This window comes from Mesoplodon mirus (genome assembly GCF_964341445.2).
Source record: "Mesoplodon mirus genome assembly, chromosome: 4".
Taxonomy (NCBI): Eukaryota; Metazoa; Chordata; class Mammalia; order Artiodactyla; family Ziphiidae; genus Mesoplodon; species Mesoplodon mirus.
In genome coordinates, this window is record NC_138979.1 from 151041453 (window position 1) to 151062133 (window position 20681).

Consider the following 20681-nt stretch of genomic DNA (forward strand, 5'->3'; position numbering starts at 1 on the left):
AGTAGAAAGAAAGAATTAGTAGAAGAAAGAAAGGAAGAAGGAAAGAAAGGAAGGAAGGAAGAAGGAAAGAAAGGAGGGAGGGAGGGAGGAAAGAAAGAAAGAAAGAAAGACAGGAGGGAGGGAGGGAGGAAGCAAAGAAAAAGAAAGTGAAAGGAAGAGGGGTGGGAGGGAGGGAGGAAGGAAAGAAAGACAGGAGGGAGGGAGGAAGGAAAGAAAAAGAAAGAGTGTAAGGAAGAAGGGAGGGAGGAAGGAACGAAAGAGAGAAGGAAAGGAGGGGCGAAGGGAGGGCGGGAGGAAGGGAAGGTAAAAAAAAAAAAGAAAGAGCAGGTAAAGTAAAATAGAATAAAGTATGAAATATAGTAGCGTTATTAAAATTAAAAAGTAATTATTGAAAAAAAAAAACGGACAGATAGAACCCTGGGACATATGGTGGAAGCAAAGCTATACAGAGAGAATCTTACACGGAAGAATACACATACACATTCACAAAAAGAGAGCAGGGGGAAAAATCAAAAATCTTGCTCTCCAAGTCCACCTCCTCAATTTGGGATACTTCGTTGTAAAAAGAGGAAATGGGCGAGAAGTCTGAAATCTTGCTCTCTAAGTCCACCTCCTTAATTTGGGATAATTCGTTGTAAAAAGAGGAAAAGGGGGGAAAGTCTTAAATCTTGTCCTCAGAGTCTACTTCCTCAATTTGGGATGATTCGCTGTCCATTCATGCACTCCACAGACGCAGGGCACATCAAGTGGACCGTGGAGCTTTAATCCGCTGCCTCCGAGGCTGCGCAGAGAGATTTCCCTGTCTCTTCTCTGCTCTCATAGCTCCCAGGTCTCAGCCTTGGACCTGGCCCCGCCTCTGCGCGTAGGTCGCTGGAGGGCGTCCGTTCTTCGCTCAGACAGGACGGGTTTAAAGGAGCCGGTGATTCGGGGGCTCTGGCTCACGCAGGCAGAGGGGAGGGAGGGGCGCGCAGTGTGGGGCGGGCCTGCGGCAGCAGAGGCCGGCGTGACGTTGCACCAGACCGAGGCGCTCCGTGCGCTTTCCCGGGAAAGCCGTCTCCGGGTTCCGGGACCCCGGCAGTGGCGGGGTGGACAGTGACCTGCGCTCGCACACAGGCCCCGCGTTGGCGGCAGCAGCAGCAGCCCCAGCGTCCCACGCCCGTCTCCGGGGTCCGCGCCTTTAGCCGCGGCTCGCGCCCGTCTCCGGCGCTTCCCAAAGCAGCCCTCTTAATGCCCTCTCCTCGAGCACCAGGAAACAAAAGGGAAGAAAAAGCCTCTTGCCTCTTCGGCAGCTCCATACCCTTTCCCCGGACTCCCTCCGGGCTATCCGTGGTGCACTAACCCCTTCAGGCTCTCTTCCTGCCGCCAGCCCCAGTCCTCTCCCTGCGCTCCGACTGAAAGCCGATACCCGAGCCTCAGCTCCCAGCCCCGCCCGCCCCGGCCGGCGGCCGAGCAGACAAGCCTCTCGGTCTGGTGTGTGCCTGAGGGCACCGATCCTCTGTGCCGGAATCTCTCCGCTTTGCCCTCCACACCCCTGTTGCTGTGCTCTCCTCCGCTACTCCGAAGCTTTCCCCCTCCGCCACCTGCAGTCTCCGCCCGCGAAGGGGCTTGTAGTGTGTGGAAACCTTTCCTCCTTCACGGCTCCCTCCCACTGGTGCAGGTCCCGTCCTTATCCTTTTGTCTCTGTTTATTCTTTTTTCTTTTGTCCTACCCAGGTATGTGGAGAGTTTATTGCCTTTTGGGGGGTCTGAGGTCTTCTGTCAGCGTTCAGTAGGTGTTCTGTAGGAGTTGTTCCACGTGTAGATGAATTTCTGATGTATCTGTGGGGAGGAAGGTGATCTCCGCGTCTTACTCTTCCGCTATCTTCCCAGGGTCCCCCCTACATGACTCTTTTTGAATTATGGTTTTCTCAGGGTATATGTCCAGTAGTGGGATTGCTGGGTCGTATGGTAGTTCTACTTTTAGTTTTTTAAGGAACCTCCATACTGTTCTCCATCGTGGCTGTATCAGTTGAAAGTGTTGTTAAAGTCACACACATCTGTTAGTTTCTAATCCTCATGGACTAATCATGTAAGCTCATTTGAAACACATTTCCTGCTTTATTTCCTCAATCAGGCCTGCTTTTCGGAGGAAGGCAGCCTGTACCAGCTTGATCACCACATGGATGTCCTGCGGGAGCTGTGTGAAGAGCTGACTTCACAGAAGAGTCAACAAGAAGTGAGGAGAGCGCTCAAAGATTATGAACAGAAGATAGAAAGGCTTCGGAAATGTGCTTCTGAGATTCATATGACACTGCAACCCACTGTGGGAGGCACGTCGAAAAACAAGTTAGTGCCTCGTGAGAATAGCTGCATGTCAGGGAGAAATGAGATAAACCCTGTCTCGAAATTAAATGACACTGAGTATTATTCATTCTCTTTTAGGCTTTGTTTTTCTCCCTGTATTTTAATACGCAATTTTGATTCCTTCCTAGGGGTCCTGCAGACACATCTGAGAATGGAGGAAGGAACGCCCTCAGCGAGGTGCCATCTGCAAAATTAGACAGTCAGCCATCAGCTGAAAAGGTGTTAAATTTGGATAATTTATTTTAGAAGTAAACCCAATGAAAAAAGCCAGGTGTACAATAATCCACTTCTCATTGAGTGTTGCATTTAATTATCTGATTGTTTCCATCAGCTGAGAATTCCCACTCAAGTAATATAAGGAAGATTGCTTTTCAGAGAATTAGAATACAACAGAGCAAAGCTATGGCAAGCATAACTTAATCTTCCTCTGAGGATACCAACAGTTCTTTCCAAAAGACACCATTTTGAACCATTATGAATACACGCTGTCTGCGTGTTACTATTGAGAGCACAAGAGGCTGAGCTTCAACTGCACAGATGCTTCAGTGTCATTGAGATGAACTAGTTCATTTGTCATTTGTCTTTTTCTCATTATAATGTCTTTTAATTTCCTTGGGAATTGGATTTTCTAAATTGTTAAATTCTAAGAGTGTGGGGATTTGCTGTATATCACAGCCCAGACTGCCTGTCAGAAGGGGTAGGGAAGGAGCAAGGTGTATTTTTTTTTCAGAGGTCTGTACCTGCATGCTAGGCTTCTGTCTGCCTTGGACCATGGCTATGTGGTCACAGGCAGAAACAGCACTTAGGGGCTGGGAGAACTCCTTTATCCTGCTGACATACCAATTAGAAGGTGAGAATCAGTCTAATAAATCTCTGTCCTATGGAAAGACCTTTCTCTGAGCTGAGAAACTTTAAATAAATTGTATTATCTCTTGGTTTGGGGTATAAAGAATCAGTGATATCCCTTTTTATCCAAAATGTTTGTCCTTTCCAGACAATTAAGTATATTCAATATAATATGTTTACTATTTTGCATTTTTGCTTAGGCAATGGAATCGATTAAGGATGTTAGCCTGGAATCCAAGTTAAAGCCTCAACAGGAGGAAAGTGTTATGGAGAAATATGAAAAGGATCACAGTGCATCTATAAATAGTTTACTAGAGAGGTAAACTCTTTTTAAAAAAAATTATTTTTATTGACATACAGTTGATTTACAATGTTGTGTTAGTTTCAGGTGTACAGCAAGGTGATTCAGTTATACGTACACACACACATATATATGTTTATATATATGATGTATGTTTGTATATCCTTTTTCAGATTCTATTCCCTTATAGATTATTACAAAATATTGAGTATAGTTCTCTGTGCTATACAGTAGGTCCTTGCTGGTTATCTATTTTATGTATAGTATTGTGTATATGTTAAGGAGAGGTAAACTCTTTTAAACAACTAGAAAATCCAGCAAAAATCTTCCATCAGTGCAAATGTTATACTTTAATAAGTAAGTTTTTATTTTCCTTTAGTCATAATTTTTGCTTGTGATCCAGTAACTTAAGCAGAAATTCTCTGGGATTTCCTCATGGACAATTGACAGTAATTAAAAAAAAATTTTTTAGTCTTATTTTTAAAATTAAGTAACATTGCATTTAATTTTTTTCCAGGTATGATACACACAGAGACAATCTTGAACTACACCTGCAAAACAACATTGTCAGGATTATTTCTGATTTCTCTAGTGACAAGGAAAGGAGTAGTGTTTGTCTACAGGATAAACTGACAGATCTACAGGTAAATACTGAAAATATTACTAGAGGAGTTTTATCTTTTATTAGAAAATAATACCGCCATAAGTATAGACTTCACCATTTTTGTTGTGGTCACATACGCTAGATGTTTCTAAGGAACTCTCTGTCACCGGATTTCAGGAAGACACCCAAACCCAGGAAGGAGTTTGTTCGGGGTGCTAATTTATTGCTCATGCTCTAATTTGATATTCTACATATTGTGGCTTGCAGAAGTTTAGATTGTGTTTGGGATGGGGATGAAGGCTTCAGATGAATTGGTTGAAGCAATGTGTTTGAAGGTGATTTCAGCCAACCCAGCTTCTGGTTTGCTCCAAAATTAACAATATGTGAAAAACCAGTGACTCTGAATTTTTGTTTCAGTCATCTATCATCTTAACCAAATCGTCACATTATCTGTCTGATGTTGGGTAATAAGAAAGGGGGAGGTCATGGAGGGAGTTTTCTCAGTACGTGATGGATGATCTTGTGGAGAGCCGTCAGAGGGAGTCCTGCATTTGACTCAGGAGCTGCAGAAAAAACAATCTAGTAATGGGCACACCAATCGTTAAGTTCTACAAATAAGTATCTTCCTTATTTTGAAGATAATCTGTGCATTGCAGTGCAACACCCTCATATGCTTGGATGTGCATTAGAGTGAACCCTTACAGAAAGCCCATCAGGTGGAGAAAAGGTCATGGGTGCTTCCTACAATGCCCTCTCATATTTTCTAGTTATCTTCCTTTCATGATGCCAGTTCCTGAGTCACACTCTACCAAATGGCTCTTCTCTATTTTCCATCTGAATAAGCAAAATTCATGTGTTAAAATCTCTGTTGTTCAAGTAGTGGGTGTAGCACGTTTTCATCACAATTAAGAAGCTGTCTTGTAGTATGGTACTGGCACAAAAACAGAAAGATAGATCAATGGCACAGGATAGAAAGCCCAGAGATAAACCCACGCACATATGGTCACCTTATCTTTGATAAAGGAGGCAGGAATATACAGTGGAGAAAGGACAGCCTCTTCAATAAGTGGTGCTGGGAAAACTGGACAGGGCCATGTAAAAGTATGAGATTAGATCACTCCCTAACACCATACACAAAAATAAGCTCAAAATGGATTAAAGACCTAAATGTAAGGCCAGAAACTATCAAACTCTTAGAGGAAAACATAGGCAGAACACTCTATGACATAAATCACAGCAAGATCCTTTTGGACCCACCTCCTAGAGAAATGGAAATAAAGACAAAAATAAACAAATGGGACCTAATGAAACTTAAAAGCTTTTGCACAGCAAAGGAAACCATACACAAGACCAAAAGACAACCCTCAGAATGGGAGAAAATATTTGCTAATGAAGCAACTGACAAAGGATTAATCTCCAAAATTTATAAGCAGCTCATGCAGCCCAATAACAAAAAAACAAACAACCCAATCCTAAAATGGGCAGAAGACCTAAAGAGACATTTCTCCAAAGAAGATATACAGACTGCCAACAGACACATGAAAGAATGCCCAACATCATTAATCATTAGAGAAATGCAAATCAAAACTACAATGAGATATCATCTCACACCAGTCAGAATGGCCATCATCAAGAAATCTAGAAACAATAAATGCTGGAGAGGGTGTGGAGAAAAGGGAACACTCTCGCACTGCTGGTGGGAATGTGAATTGGTACAGCCACTATGGAGAACAGTATGGAGGGGTTCCTTAAAAAACTACAAATAGAACTACCATATGACCCAGCAATCCCACTACTGGGCATATACCCTGAGAAAACCATAATTCAAAAAGAGTCATGTACCAAAATCTTCATAGCAGCCCTATTTACAATAGCCCAGAGATGGAAACAACCTAAGTGTCCATCACCGGATGAATGGATAAAGAAGATGTGGCACATATATACAATGGAATATTACTCAGCCATAAAACGAAATGAAATTGAGCTATTTGTAATGAGGTGGATAGACTTAGAGTCTGTCATACAGAGTGAAGTAAGTCAGAAAGAGAAAGACAAACACCGTATGCTAACACATATATATGGAATTTAAGAAGAAAAAAATGTCATGAAAAACCTAGGGGTAAGACAGGAATAAAGATACAGACTTACTAGAGAATGGACTTGAGGATATGGGGAGGGGGAAGGATAAGCCGTGACAAAGCGAAAGAGAGGCATGGACATATATACACTACCAAACGTAAGGTAGATAGCTAGTGGGAAGCAGCTGCATAGCACAGGGAGATCAGCTCGGTGCTTTGTGACCGCCTGGGGGGGGGGTGGGATAGAGATGCAAGAGGGAGGGGATATGGGAACATATGTATATGTATAACTGATTCATTTTGTTATAAAGCAGAAACTAACACACCATTGTTAAGCAATTATACTCCAATAAAGATGTAAAAAAAAAAAAAAAAAAAAGGCTGTCTTGAGACCTTACTCCTGTGACTGAATAATAAGTTGGTTAGAAAAACTATACGAATCCTTGGGGAAAGTGAAGAACAAATTATACTGATGAGCACTCAGATTCTATAGCAGTGCCTTTTTTTAAAAAAAAGAACCAAGATAAGGAGTTCGAATAGTATAGAATTTTAGATGTTTAACTATAAATCATAAATTAATTTTACTCCTCATTTGATAGAAATGATTTTGGTTCATTGCAATTTTAGTTTAAGGAGAAAAAAAGACTAGAGAAAATAGAATATCTAATAGAATATGTTCTTATTTCTCTGTGTATCTTTCTGAATTGTATTCTGTGTATCTAACTTCAGGGAAGGGCATTTGGATTCCTTTGAAAACCATGTTGCTGATTCCCTTGATTTCGTTCAGTGGATTCTCCGAGAGCACAGTTAATAGCATTGCTCTCTGAAGGACAGTTTACTTGTAAAATATCTTTTCAAATGTATTTTCATGTGAAACTTTGTGTTTGTGCCCACAATTGTAAATGTCTCATTTTGTAAGAACAGAATAATTGTGCCTATTAACCCATTCATTGAAAAATTAATTTACATGTTTCATCCAGGTCTTAAAAAATGAAACTGAAGCTTGCTGGAAAGAGTTTGAAGTCACTTCACTGAAGTTAGAAGAGCTGGAAAGTGACATTAGGAAGCCTTTCCTAGTTAAGGCAAGAGATAAATTAAAGGAGAAAGAAAGAGAGCTTCAGATGACTCTTAATACCAGGTATAATTCTGGGATCTATTAACCATGAGTTTACTAAATTTACTACATTTTAAGAGAGGCTAATATTATACTAAGTATGTTATTTTATTTAGTTGTCACAACAACCATAAGAGAAGCTGATGAGGAAACTGCTGCTGGGGGAGGTTAAATCACATAACCAAGCCACACTACTGGCCAGAGACTTAAGTGGAACTTAAAGTCTGTTGAGTTCCAAAGGCCGTGCTCTTCCCACTGTCTGCCCTTGAGCCTGAATTTAGCCACGTCACGTAACTTCTCTGGGCCTTGATTTCCTCATTTTTAGAATGAGAGTGCTATTGTTATCCCTTTCCATAGGATGTGTACCCCCAGCACATCTCCCCATTTTACATAGGAGGGAACTGAGGCTCAGAATCTATATGTTATTTATCCAGGGTCACACATTTCAACTTACTATTGGCCTAGACTTTGAATCCTAGTATATTTCCACTAATAAAATAATTAGTATGCATAATGAATTTCTTTGTCATCAAGGCAAGGTTCAATTACATTTAGTATTTTGTATTTCAAAAGAGAGAGAAAGGCTTAGTATGCTTTACAACAGTTTTCCATTTAGCGCAGTATCAGTTAAATTATCGAGAGTACTTGGATATAGCAAACAACTCATTCTTTGCCATTGTGGATCACTGGGTTTGGGTTTTAATGTGATGATCTATACATATCATTGTATGTATTTTTATTGAATAATTATTTTCTGTTCTTGGTTAAATAATGGCATTAATATTAAATGTTTTATAAGATATCTTTCTGCTGTGCTTTCCCCTCATGTCTGATTTATTTTTCACCCAGAGTGGAGTCTTTGGAGACTGCGCTGCATATTTTGTTACCTGTGGAGAAGGAGTTTCTCCTTCTCTGTGACTCAGACCTGCTCCTCTGTGAAATGGCCATTCAAGAATTTAATCTCACTGATGCTGATGAAATTTATCGAAACCTGAGGGTAAATATAAATTCTCACAGTGTATTTATAGAATAAACAGTTCTTTAGAGATTTATACATATTTATGCATTTTTTTTATTATACATCCATAGTATTTATTTCAAATATAAGCCATGGCAGAAAAATCTTCAATAATTTAGACTTGTTATTTATTTCTCAACTCTTTAATTCCTTGCCAATTTGAAAGTATCAATAGGTACCATGGAGTAAATGATGACGTATTTTCTTTGAATTAAAAATGAAGGCTTGCTTATGAATGCCTTCTCCAGTGACTGAAATCCTAATTTTCTCTCTGTACTAAGATGCTTAAATTGTCATATTCTACAGTTTACTTATTCCAAATCTCATCTTAAAAATATTTTTTTATTTTCAAATTTTAAACAGAGGTCTCAATAGTTCAACCTGTAATTATTTTTATTGAATCAATAGATTTATATACCTCTTTTCTTCTTGGGATTTAAATATCAGGAAGGGTATCAGATAATGAAACAGCTGGGCCATCTGATCATTTGTAATTAAAGTGTTCCTTCTGTCAAAACTGTCAGCCTTGGGGCCTCCCTGGTGGCGCAGTGGTTGAGAGTCCGCCTGCCGATGCAGGGGATACGGGTTCGTGCCCCGGTCTGGGAGGATCCCATATGCCGCGGAGCGGCTGGGCCCGTGAGCCATGGCCGCTGGGCCTGCGCATCCGGAGCCTGTGCTCCGCAACGGGAGAGGCCACAACAGTGAGAGGCCCGCATACCGCAAAAAGAAAAAAAAAAAAAAAAAAAAAAAAACAACAAAAAAACTGTCAGCCTTGGTTAGACTGAGAAGCAGTTTTCTAGATCAAATCTAGTGACATAATTTGAGGTTAGTTTCTGCTGTGCAGTTTTTTTTTTTCTGCCTCAGTCTTACAGCGTTTCTTACCTTTATTATAGAATATCCAAGATTCCATAGTAAGACAGATGGAAATATGTAATCATTTGGAACAGTCAGGCAACTTTGCATTAAAGGAATTACACCCGCTTGACCTGCATGCAGCACAGAATATTATCCTGAAACACAGAACACAACTCGAAGAAATGAACCACAGAGTCCAGAGGAGTAAAGATGCCCTCAAAGCTCTGGAAGATTTTTTGGCTTCTCTGAGAGCAGCTGAACTCTCTGGTGAGCTTCTTATAGACCTTTCAGCCTCAGGTTCACGGGTAGTACCAGGAAATACGTTGACGGTGGAAAATAAAGAGGAAAGAATTCATCAGATGAAAGACAAGGCCAGACATTTGGACGAACGTTTGAAGGTGCTCGGTATAAGCATTAAAGATGCTGAATGGGGTGAAAACACCTCCTGTGAAAAACTTCTGAATGCTTTGTCCAGAAGCTTATCTGAGACTCATGGCTCTGGCAGACAGGAGGAACTCATGGAAGAAGATGAATTATTAGAGACTTGTATTTTCAAAAATAATGAACTCCTGAAAAATATTCAAGATGTACACAATCAAATCAGCAAAATAGGCCTGAAAGATCCGACCGTTCCAGCTGTAAAACAACGGTAGGTATCGTTTTCGTCCATTTCCATGCAAGATGACGATTTTCTGTTTTTTCCTTTCCCAAATATCTGTTAGGTGAAACAAATGCTTCCTGTGTCTTCCTACTTCTGTTCCATCTCCCTCTATTCAGGGTTCAGCATTCTTTTTTGTAGGCTTTTTCAAGCAAGCTTTCTTTTTGTTGAGATTGTGCCTTTACAAAGTGTTATATAATTTTTTCCTTTAAAGTTTTCATTCTTATGGACAGAGGAAGAGTACAATAAGATATGTGTGAAGTCCATGAGTTGCTTCAAAGTCTCTTTGCTGCTGTTTATTTATTTAATTTATTTCTTTATTTATTTTATAAATAATAAATAAAATAAATAAATAATAAATAAAATTTATTTATTTTATTTAAATTTATTTTATTTATTTATGCTGTTTATTTATTATGGAGTTCTCCTGATGGGGGAAAACCTGGGAAACTCTACACATTTGATAATAGAGAACAAGTGGTGGAAGATGCACATACCACGCCTCGTCCCTACTTCTTCCTTCATTATTTGGTCCTCTCCCCTCCTCCCGGCAGGATTAGATGAGGGCTGAGTTTAAGAGGTAGATTTAGGTTAGTGTTGATTCTGGCGACTCAGCAGAACTGGGGTTACCTGAGGTTCACAGCCATCTCTAGGAGTGCTGCTATTGTCATTCTGGCATTCAGCGTCAGCCTCCAGGTCCTGAAAATGAAAATGTTAGCAAGAGTTAGCAAAAGGGAAGGGATGTGGGAACAGATGTATATGTATGACTGATTCACTTTGTTATAAAGCAGAAACTAATAAAAAATAAAAATAAAAAAAATAAAAAAAAAAGAGTTAGCAAAAGAGTCACTTTTGTGAGCCCCCATCCCCCTTCTAAATCTCACCCACTTTTCGTCTCTTCTTCTGCCCACTTCTAATCCCTCAGGCTCAATGCTCTCTTGAGGCTGTTTAGCTGATTAAGCTCTTCCCTCTGAAATTTCCCTGAGCCCTCCGTCTCAATGAGACTTCCATTTCAACAGTGCTCCAGTTCTTTCTGAGGTGTGGAACTGGTTTAGTTATTAATTTGATTGTTAATGCATTTATTATAGATTTATAAATAATTAGTAGTAAATTAACTTATTAATTTATAAATGAAAACTATACTTCGATAGATAGTAAATTGCTTTGATATTTAATTGAGTTACTAATAGCATAAGCCAGGCACTGTTTTAGGTCCTGGGGATACAGCAGTTAACAAAACAGACAAAAATTCTTGCCCTTGGTAGAGCTTATTATCTAGTGGGACGAGGAAGATATGCAGTAGGTTTGATGGTGATAAAGACCATGGAGAAAGAGTAAGTAGAGAAGGAGGTGGTTACAATTCACACAGGGTCAGCAGGCACAGTTTTACAGAGAAGGTGATGTGTGAGCCAGATGGGATGAGCAACAATCCAAGTGACAACTTGGAGGAAGAGCCTCCCAGGCTGAGGGGCTATAGGGACTGGGCCTGGCATGTTTGAGGAGAGGTGAGGAGGTGAGCAGGTTAGCAGGGAGGGGGTCACAGGGGTCATGGGCAAGATGGAGCTTAGCTCCTGTAGGAACCTGTGGGCCATGTGTTGACTTTGGTTTCTTTGTTGAGTGACATGGGAAGTCATTGGAGTCTTCTGAGCAGAGGGAAATGATTTGGACTCCATTGTAACAGGCTGGTGTATTGAGAATAGACTCTAAGAGTCAAGGGAAGACTCAGGAAGTCTAGTTTGACCTATAGCAGTAATCCAGGTGAGGAATGATGGTGGCACAAACAGTGGTGAGGTGGCAAAAAATATTAAGATTCTGTATGTATTTTGAAAGTAGAGTCCACAGGGTTTGTTGACACATTGGACACGGGGTGTAAAAGAAAGACTGGAGTTACCGTTAACTGGGCTGATGAAGACAAGTTTATCAGGCATTGAATGAAAGATCAGGTGCGCTCAGTTTTAGACACAATAGGTTCAAAATATTTATTGAATGTTCAAGTAGCACTATCAATAAGACTGTTAAAAAGAGGTGGCATCAGATGTCAGGAGAGAGGTCTGGGCGAGGTATACATCTGAGAGTCATCAACATTTTAGAATGCTGTTTAAAGCCATGAGATGGATAAGATTGCCATGCTGTGTACTCTGGGGCACTCCATGTTAAGAGGTCAGGGAGATGACAGGGAACCAGTCAAAGATACTGAGTGGCCAGTATCATAGGAAGAAAATCAGGAGCGTCCTGGGGGTCAAGTGAGAAGGCTTTTCGATGAGGAGAAGTGATCACCTTTGTCACATGCTGCCGACTATTGAAGGAAGGTGAAGATGCAGATTGGGACATGGATTAGCAATGTGGAGGTTACTGGGGATCTTGACGAGCAGTCTTGGAGGAGTGGAGGGAGTGAGAGCCTTATGGGAGTGGACTCGAGAGAATTGGAGGGGCTTCCCTGGTGGCGCAGTGGTTGAGAGTGCGCTTGCCGATGCAGGGGACACGGGTTCGTGCCCCGGTCTGGGAAGATCCCACATGCCGGGGAGCGGCTGGGCCCGTGAGCCATGGCTGCTGAGCCTGCATGTCTGGAGCCTGTGCTCCGCAACGGGAGAGGCCACAACAGTGAGAGTCCTGCGTACTGCAAAAAAAAAAAAAAAAGAGAGAGAATTGGAATAGAGGAAGTAGAGAAAGTGAGTATCTGATGAAAGCAATTTAGACCTAGGTGAATAGAGTTAATCCCACCAGGATTAATTTGCAGGTTAAAACCCTTAGTTTAAATGACTCTTCTTCGGTATGGAGGAGCTTTTTGTACACAGGGTAGAAACGCAAGATTTCCTTGTATTTCCCTTTCTTCTTGCCCCTTCTGCCCTGCCTGAGGAGCTTGCAGTGTTGTACCAGCCGTCTCGTCTTCTCTCCATATCATGCTGTCTTCCCCACACGTGTACACACATACTCTTCCTCTCTTTTCTCTCATATGCATATACACACCCTTTACAAGTGTATTCATCACTGAGAAATGTTACCGCTCATGTTTTTGTATGTCTGTTCTATTTAAAACACCAGCTAGTATTCTGGAAATGCAGAGCCTCCTGACCTCTGTCATAGGAATGTGTGATTTAGGCATAAACCTCATGAGGACAAATTAAAGTTAGTGTGCTCCCACAGATTACCCATATTTGTGTTGAATCAAATCACCTAATTGGCCATTAAATTTTTCTCTCTCATAATCAAGGAAAAAATCGTTACTCAGACTGGATAAGGATCTAGATGAATGTGAAGAAGAGAAGAAACACTTGCAAGAAATGGTGAATTCACTTCCACAATTCAAAGACGGCAGAGAGAAAGCTCTGAGTCAACAGTGCCAAGACACAGCACTCTTGTGGGAGAATACAAAAGCTTCGGTCACTGAATGGTAAGGAAAAAAATTCCTCCCAAATCTGAAAAATTGTCTGTGGCACAATTAACTTTTTGAAATTTGTATGTTGAAAACACATTCCAGTGGGCCTCAAGGAGAGGCCAGCTTAAGAGTTTCACGCTCGAAGCTCACTGGGCCAACGTCTGGGGCAAGACCTGGAATCCTAGATTACGGACAAATGACTTTAAGAGGTTGTCTAAGAGGGAGGACAAATACATAGTGTATTTATAATTATTATTGCCCCACCTATATTAGTTTTCTATTGCTCCCGTAATAAATGACCACAAATGTTGTGGCTTAAAATCGGCACAAACTTATCTTACAGTCTGGAGGTTGGAAATCCTAAAATGAAACTGTATTCCTTTCTGGACTCTCTAGGAGAGAATCCGTTTCCTTGCCTTTTCCATCTTCTAGAGGCCACCTACTCCATTCCTGGGCTTGTGTCCCCTTCCTCCATCTTTAAGGCCAGCAGTGCAGCATCTTCAAATCTCAATCTCTCTCTTTCTGTCTCACCTCTGCTTTTGTTATCACATCTCCTTCAGACTCTGACCCTCGTGCCTCCCTCTTATAAGGGCCCTTGTGATTATCTTGCACCCATTCAGGTAATCCAGGATAATGTCTCTAATTTAAGATCCTTAATTTAGTCACATCTGTAAAGTCCCTTTTGCTATGTAAGGTAACATATTCACAGGATCCAGGGATTAGGACGTGGACATCTTTGGGAGTTGGGGGCATTATCCTACCACACTCCACTTAAATGGCAGATGTTGCCAGTCAGTTACTGCCATCTTTCCTACAGAGCCTGGACAAGGCTCAAAAGTTTTCTTAATTCTGTGGCAGCCCTTACCTATCAGTCCTGGTTGGCGATTCGGCTGAAGAATCTCCATCCCTGCCTTCTCCCTTTACTCTCTGCCTGGGGGTAGGAGTAGTTGAGAGGGCTGACCCCTACAGGCTGTACCACCCAAGCCAAGGGTTCCAGTTGGGTTAGGAAGTGGGAGGTACTAGTATGAGATTAGAAACCAAGAAGAGAGAGAAGTCGGGGTGGTCTTAATCCCCTCCCTTTTCAGCAAGTGGTTCCAGCAGCTCCTAATGACACCTCTTTGGCTTAGGGCACTTTCCCTCTTTCCCCTTGAGCCCGGGTGCTGTACCTATTTTTGGAAGGGTTAGTCTCTGGGTGTCTCAGCTCCTTGGTGATTTCCCTTAACTTTACTGTCAGTGGTCCTTTAACCACAGAACTCCATCTGTGGAGTTACTGCTTCCTATTGCAACCTGAGTATACAGTAGTCAAGATGAAGTCTGTCTGTGGATTTGATCTAGTCTACCCTTCGATTTTTTTAAAAAAATTTATTTATTTATTTATTTATTTATTTTTGCGGTACACGGGCCTCTCGCTGTTGTGGCCTCTCCCATTGCGGAGCACAGGCTCCGGCCGCGCAGGCTCAGCGGCCATGGCTCACGGGCCCAGCCGCTCCGCGGCATGTGGGATCTTCCCGGATCGGGGCATGAACCCATGTCCCCTGCATCGGCAGGCGGACTCTCAACACTGCGCCACCAGGGAAGCCCTACCCTTCGATTTTGCAGAGGAAAGAACTGAGGTCCAAAGAGCCTCAAGTAACTTATCTAAGGTCGCATGACTAATTAGTGCCCAACCATAACTAGAAACCAGGTGTCTTAGCTGCCACATCATCTGTACTAAACTTTTTTTTAAAGGGCTAAATCTAGAATGAGTTGAAATAGACATAATTGAATCATATTGAATAAACACTGAAGCAATCTCTAAGAATAATGCTGGGGAGGCATTGTTTTCTAAGTTATCATTTAGTTAATGATGAAATTGAGGTGCTGATTCCTTATGGTTACGGATCCTGTGTTTCTTTCCAGAGGTTATATCTGGTGACTCTTTAATATTGACCTGGTGAAAATAGTCATCCAGTGATTATTTATACCATCCATTTGTCAAATAAATATATATGCCATCATTCTTAGGTTAAATTGTAAAACAATATATATATATATATTTTTTTGCGGTACGCAGGCCTCTCACTGTTGTGGCCTCTCCCGTTGTGGAGCACAGACTCCAGACGCGCAGGCTCAGCGGCCATGGCTCACGGGCCCAGCCGCTCCGCGGCACGTGGGATCTTCCCAGACCGGGGCACGAACCTGTGTCCCCTGCATCGGCAGGCGGACTCTCAACCACTGCGCCACCAGGGAAGCCCAGATTGTAAAACAATATTATAAACCATGTCTAGAGGAAAAATCCTTCTATAACTTATTAGTCATTATTGTAGGATACTTACAAGGAGAAAGAATGGTTTTGTTATTTTCAGAAATTTAGCTGTTTTACTTTTTTCCATAGCCTTGACCAATGTGAAAGAGTTTTGGAGCTCTTAAAACAATATCAGAATTTTAAAAGTGTCCTGACAACTTTGATTCAAAAAGAAGAGAATATCATCTCCCTCCAGGCTTCCTACATGGGAAAGGAGAACTTGAAGAAAAGGATAGCAGAGGTGAGTCCAAATGCCAAGGGAAACTTTACATAGCGGCCCCGCTTGCAAGCCCAGCAATAGAGAGGATATTATCAATGGAGTCACTTTCGAAACTTGGTTTAGAAGAAGTTACTAGTGACTTTGTTTTACCAGGTATCTAAGAATTTATTGAATTTATCCCCAGGGCTTGAAAAGATTGGTCCCCAGGTTAATGCTGGGTTGCATCTGTTTGGGTTTTGATACTGATGGTGTGGTTCTTTTGGAGTCTGGGGTTGCCCCTGCTGCTACCTCTGAAAGGTTGGAACAGTTTGTGCACTGACTTTCCACATAAAAAAAACCCCTGAGACTTCACTGCAACCTTGAGAGAAAGAAGCTACTAGGAAAATCCCGTCTGTTGTTAGTGGATAAAGGCAAAATTATGTTTTTATTTCTTCCCTTTTATTTCTTTGTAAAGATGTGTGAGCTTATCTCCAAGTTGCTCCGTCTATGTTCATAGCCTCGCCAATCACAACTTCATAGTTTAAGAAGAATAACACTTCTGGACACTAGATGTCATTATTTTCTATGATTTTATGTGGTTATCAACCAGAGTGGCAGAAGAATGGAATAGTTAGAAAAGGATACACTACACTGTATTCCTGTAACCAGGAAGTTGCTTTTCCTCTTGGTTTTATGAGTACTCTATGCTGAAGTGCTGTCAAAATATCAGAGGCATTTGTGAAATATCAGCTACTTGATACACCTGGTTGCTAGAAAGCAATTTTATTAAAGTTCCCAGTGGCTGAGAGCAACATCAGTGAAGCTTATATACAGACCTACCTCACTTTATCACACTTTGCTTTATTGTGTCTTTTACAAATTGAAAGGTTTGTGGCAACCCTTTGTAGAGCAAGTCTATCAATACCATTTTTCCAACAGCATTTTCTCACTTTGCATCTCTATGTCACATTTGGGGAATTCTTGCAGTATTTCAAACCCTCCACCACCAAAAAGATTATGACTTGCTTAAAGGCTCAGATGATGATTAGTGTTTTTAGCAAATAAGTATTTTTAAATTAAGGTATGTACATTTTTAAAGACATAATGCTACTGCACACTTAATGGACTACAGTATAATGTAAACATAACTTTTATATATATCTGGGAAACCAAAAAATTCATGTGACTTGCTTTATTGCGATGCTCCCGTTACTGCCATGGTCTGGACCCGAACCTGCAATGTCCCCGAGGTATGCCTATAGACCAGATTCTTACAGACAATTTAGTCTTTGTCTAGAACTCTTATCCCTGAGGCTGAAGTGACACTCAGAGTCACATCAGTGCCACAGATGAGGAGTAGCCCCTGCCTGCGGCCTCCTGTCTCAGACGCAGTTTCTTGGAACTGACCAATCAGAAAGAGCTCTGCTTGGACACTAGTTGTACAATAGGTGACTGTTTAACTGGTTTCCCATCAGATTTAATCAAGGGAGACCACCATGCTAGGAGCAGGCTGGCAGTCGGAATCTCTTAGATGCCACCTGTCTGGTTCCATCCAGCAGAGGCAGCTTCTGGGTTTGGCAGTCTTGGGATCTAGGAGGATCATGTCCTCATCCAAATGGATTAAGGAGCTTTGGTTCTCAGAGTATCCAACACAATCAGCTTTACAAAATCCCCTCAGCCTTGTGGCCCAGTTCACATCGCTACTTTTCTACTGTGCCCCTGATACCAGTTTCCCAGCTTGTACTCTTGTTTCAGGATCCAGGTCTCTGCCTTAGATACTCACAGATCCTGGGTCGCTGCCTTTCAAACTGACCAGATGGTGAATCCCTCTTGACTTACAGCTGTTCTTGGTTTGTGCCAATCCTCCTCACTCCTGGAGTCCTGCCTTTGTCCCACTAAGTGGGATCCTTTTACCAGCAGAGCTGTTCCTTTCCTGATTAGGTGAGGTAACATCTGTAAAGTACCTGCAGAGTGCCTAGGACTTAACCCATTAATGGTAAACTGCACTTTCTGGACAAGTTATTTATTTGACTAATAAAACTTCTGTCACCTTCAGACAGTTGACCCCTCCCCTGGGTGAGTCCCTGATGAGAATCTAGATCCAGGTCTTGACCCCTCTGCTATGATTAGTTCCTCTATGGCTGTTGTCTTTTTCCATTTGGGCTGCTATAAAAGAATACCATAGACTGGGGGGCTTATAAACAACATAAATTTATTTCATACAGTTCTGAAGACAGTTCTCACAGTTTATAACATTCTGCCTTTGAACCCTCAAAACATGTCCCATCAGCCCTAAAAGTCTTAACTCGCTCCAGCTTAGTCCAAAGTCTCACCTAAATATCATCTAAATTAGATATGAGTGAAACTCAAGGTGCACTTCATCCTGAGGGAAATTCCTCTTGTTTATCTAAAACAAATAGACTGACAGATATTTCACCAGCAAAGAGGGATTTATTTGGGATCAACAGAGAATTGCATTTCAGGGTCTGCACCAATGGGAGCCATGTGCAAGTCCCTGCACAGCAAGGAGAGAAGAATGCTTTTATACAGGGGAAAAGGACGTTGGATGGGCTGTAGTAGACAGAGTCCACGGCTTTTCATTGGCTGAGGCCTTGCCAATAAAGGAGCCTTTCTTCTTCCTATTGGGCTCTGCCACTCCATCTGGTCTCCCAACTCTGTTTAATTTAGGTTTCTGTTTATTCATTTTTTTACACTCTACAGCTGTGAACCCATGAAACCAAACAAATTATATGCTTTCAAAATACAGTGGTGGGACAGGTATAGGATAGACATATCCACTCCAAAAGAGAGAAATAGGAAAGAAGAAAGAAGTATTGGGTCCCAAGGAAGTCCGAAACCTAACAAGGCAAACAACATTAAACCTTAAGGCTTGAGAATAATCCTCTCTGGCTTGATGTTCTGCCTTCCAGGTCCACTGGGATGGCATCATCACCCCTGGCTTGGCTGGACAGATTAGCAACTTTCTCTGTAAACAAAGAAACAAAGTAAGGATAGAGGTTAAATAACTTTCCCAAGATTATATGGCTAATAAGTGACAGAATCATTATTTAAGCTCAGGTCTATCTGACTACAGAGTCATGTTCCAATCATCATAATATTGCCTGCCCTGAAGACATATTTGAAACATGTATATTATAAAAGTAAAAAATGGCTAACTCTGCTTTGTCTGTACCCCTTTCTGAAATGTAAAGGTTTACTCACAAAAATATTTTAAAAATTAACAAAACAACTGTAATTACCTTTAAGAAATGTATAAATGCCCAGGCTTTTATTATTATATTGAGAATCTTGTATCTAGTGTGGTATCTTTGTATATTTGCTGAAATAATATATCATTTTGCATGGAAGATACAGAAGTACACTTGTGTTTAATTATTTTCTCATATGCTTTTTTTAACTGTCTGAAAAAAGCAAATTTTAGTACCAATTGTTAACATAACTCTCAGTTAATTTTGTGATGACTTAGGTACTGTCTTCAGAAACAATCAGTTTCTGGCGTATGTATTGTCATGATGCTTTGTACCAGTGGCTGAAGTATGATACCACTGAGAACTTTTGTCCTTCAAAACCATAGAAACCTGGATGTTTATCTAGGATATGGTGCCAAATTTCCACCCTCTTTAATCAAAGGCAGAAGTGCAAAAGTAAGACTAGAAGGCTAGAATGTCAGGGGACTACTAAAGTTTGGGAAATGTCAGGGGGGGATCTAGTTTCCTTTATTTTACCCCTTCCATTTATTGTAGGACAAAGCCTGCAGTTCCTGTCAATGCTAAAAGTATCCTCTCCTGCTCTTTCTTTTCTCTTCACCCACTGGTAGCTTGTGTCAACGTAACAACAAAGTTCTTTGAATGTAATAAAAATTAGGTTACACACACACACACACATACATATATATATTTTTCATTTAATTGAGCAAGCATTTATTATGCCCTATGCAAAATGTCCTGAACTGGGAGAAAAAAAACACCTGAGTCTGCATCTCAGCTCTGCCAGTGTATCAGTCAGCTTCCAGTCAGGAGGCAGAAACTGCCCCAGTTATTTTTTTTTTCCACTTAAAACATTTAAGTAATTTTAATTTTTTTAATTAAACTTTTAAATTTGAGATAATTGTAGATGCATATGCAGTTATAAGATATAATACAGAGAGATCCTATGTACCCTTTACTAAGTTTCCCCAATGGAAATATCTTGTAAAACTGTAGTGCAATATTGCAGTCAGGTTACAGACAATCATACAGTCAAGCGGAGGAACATTTCCATCACCAGACTATCCCTGGTTCTGTCCTCGGATAGCCCTACCACTTCCCTCTTGCTTCCACGCCCTCACAACCACTAATATGTTCTCCATTTCTATAATTTTGTCATTTCAAACATCTTATATAAATGAAATCATACAGTATGTAACCTTTTGGGATTGGTTATTTTTACTCAGCATAATTCTCTGGAGATTCGTTCAGATTCTTGCATGCATCAATAGTTTGTACCCTTTTCTTGCTGAGTAGGATTCCATGGTATGGATGTACCACAGCTTGTTTCACTGTCACCTCTGAAGAACATCTGGGTAGTTTCTAGTTTTTGGCTATTATGCATAAAGTTGCTATAAACATTTGTATAGGCTTTTTTTGTGACCATAAGTTTTTATTTCTCAGGGTTCATTGCTCTGGAGTACAGCTGGTGGGTTGTATGTTAATTATGTATTTCATTTTTAAAGAAACTTTCAAACTGTTTTCCAGAGTTGCTGTACCATTTTACATTCTCACCAGTAATGTATGAGTGATCCAGTTTCTGTACATCCTTGCCAGCATTAGATATTGCCTCTACTTTTTATTTTAGTCATTCTAATAGATATATAGTGGTATCACTTTGTGGTTTTCATTGGCATTTTCCTCATTGCTAATGGTATTGATCATCTTTTCTTGTGCTTATTTGCCATCTGTATGTCATCTTTGCTGAAATATCTCTTATATCTTTTGCTCATTTTCTAA

The 20681-nt window shown here is 41.0% G+C and overlaps 1 protein-coding gene across 10 annotated transcripts in view; it reads left to right on the forward strand.

Moving 5' to 3' along the window:
* Nucleotides 1-20681, forward strand: part of SYNE2 (spectrin repeat containing nuclear envelope protein 2) — a 341983-nt gene that overhangs the window by 140866 nt on the left and 180436 nt on the right. For all 10 annotated transcript variants that reach the window (XM_082616958.1, XM_082616964.1, XM_082616965.1 and 7 more), the window contains exons 24-32: nucleotides 2113-2324; nucleotides 2471-2561; nucleotides 3389-3507; nucleotides 4007-4133; nucleotides 7152-7309; nucleotides 8135-8282; nucleotides 9197-9807; nucleotides 13028-13207; nucleotides 15567-15717. In XM_082616958.1, the coding sequence (XP_082473084.1) occupies nucleotides 2113-2324; nucleotides 2471-2561; nucleotides 3389-3507; nucleotides 4007-4133; nucleotides 7152-7309; nucleotides 8135-8282; nucleotides 9197-9807; nucleotides 13028-13207; nucleotides 15567-15717 (1797 nt within the window). The remainder of the gene's footprint in view (nucleotides 1-2112; nucleotides 2325-2470; nucleotides 2562-3388; nucleotides 3508-4006; nucleotides 4134-7151; nucleotides 7310-8134; nucleotides 8283-9196; nucleotides 9808-13027; nucleotides 13208-15566; nucleotides 15718-20681) is intronic.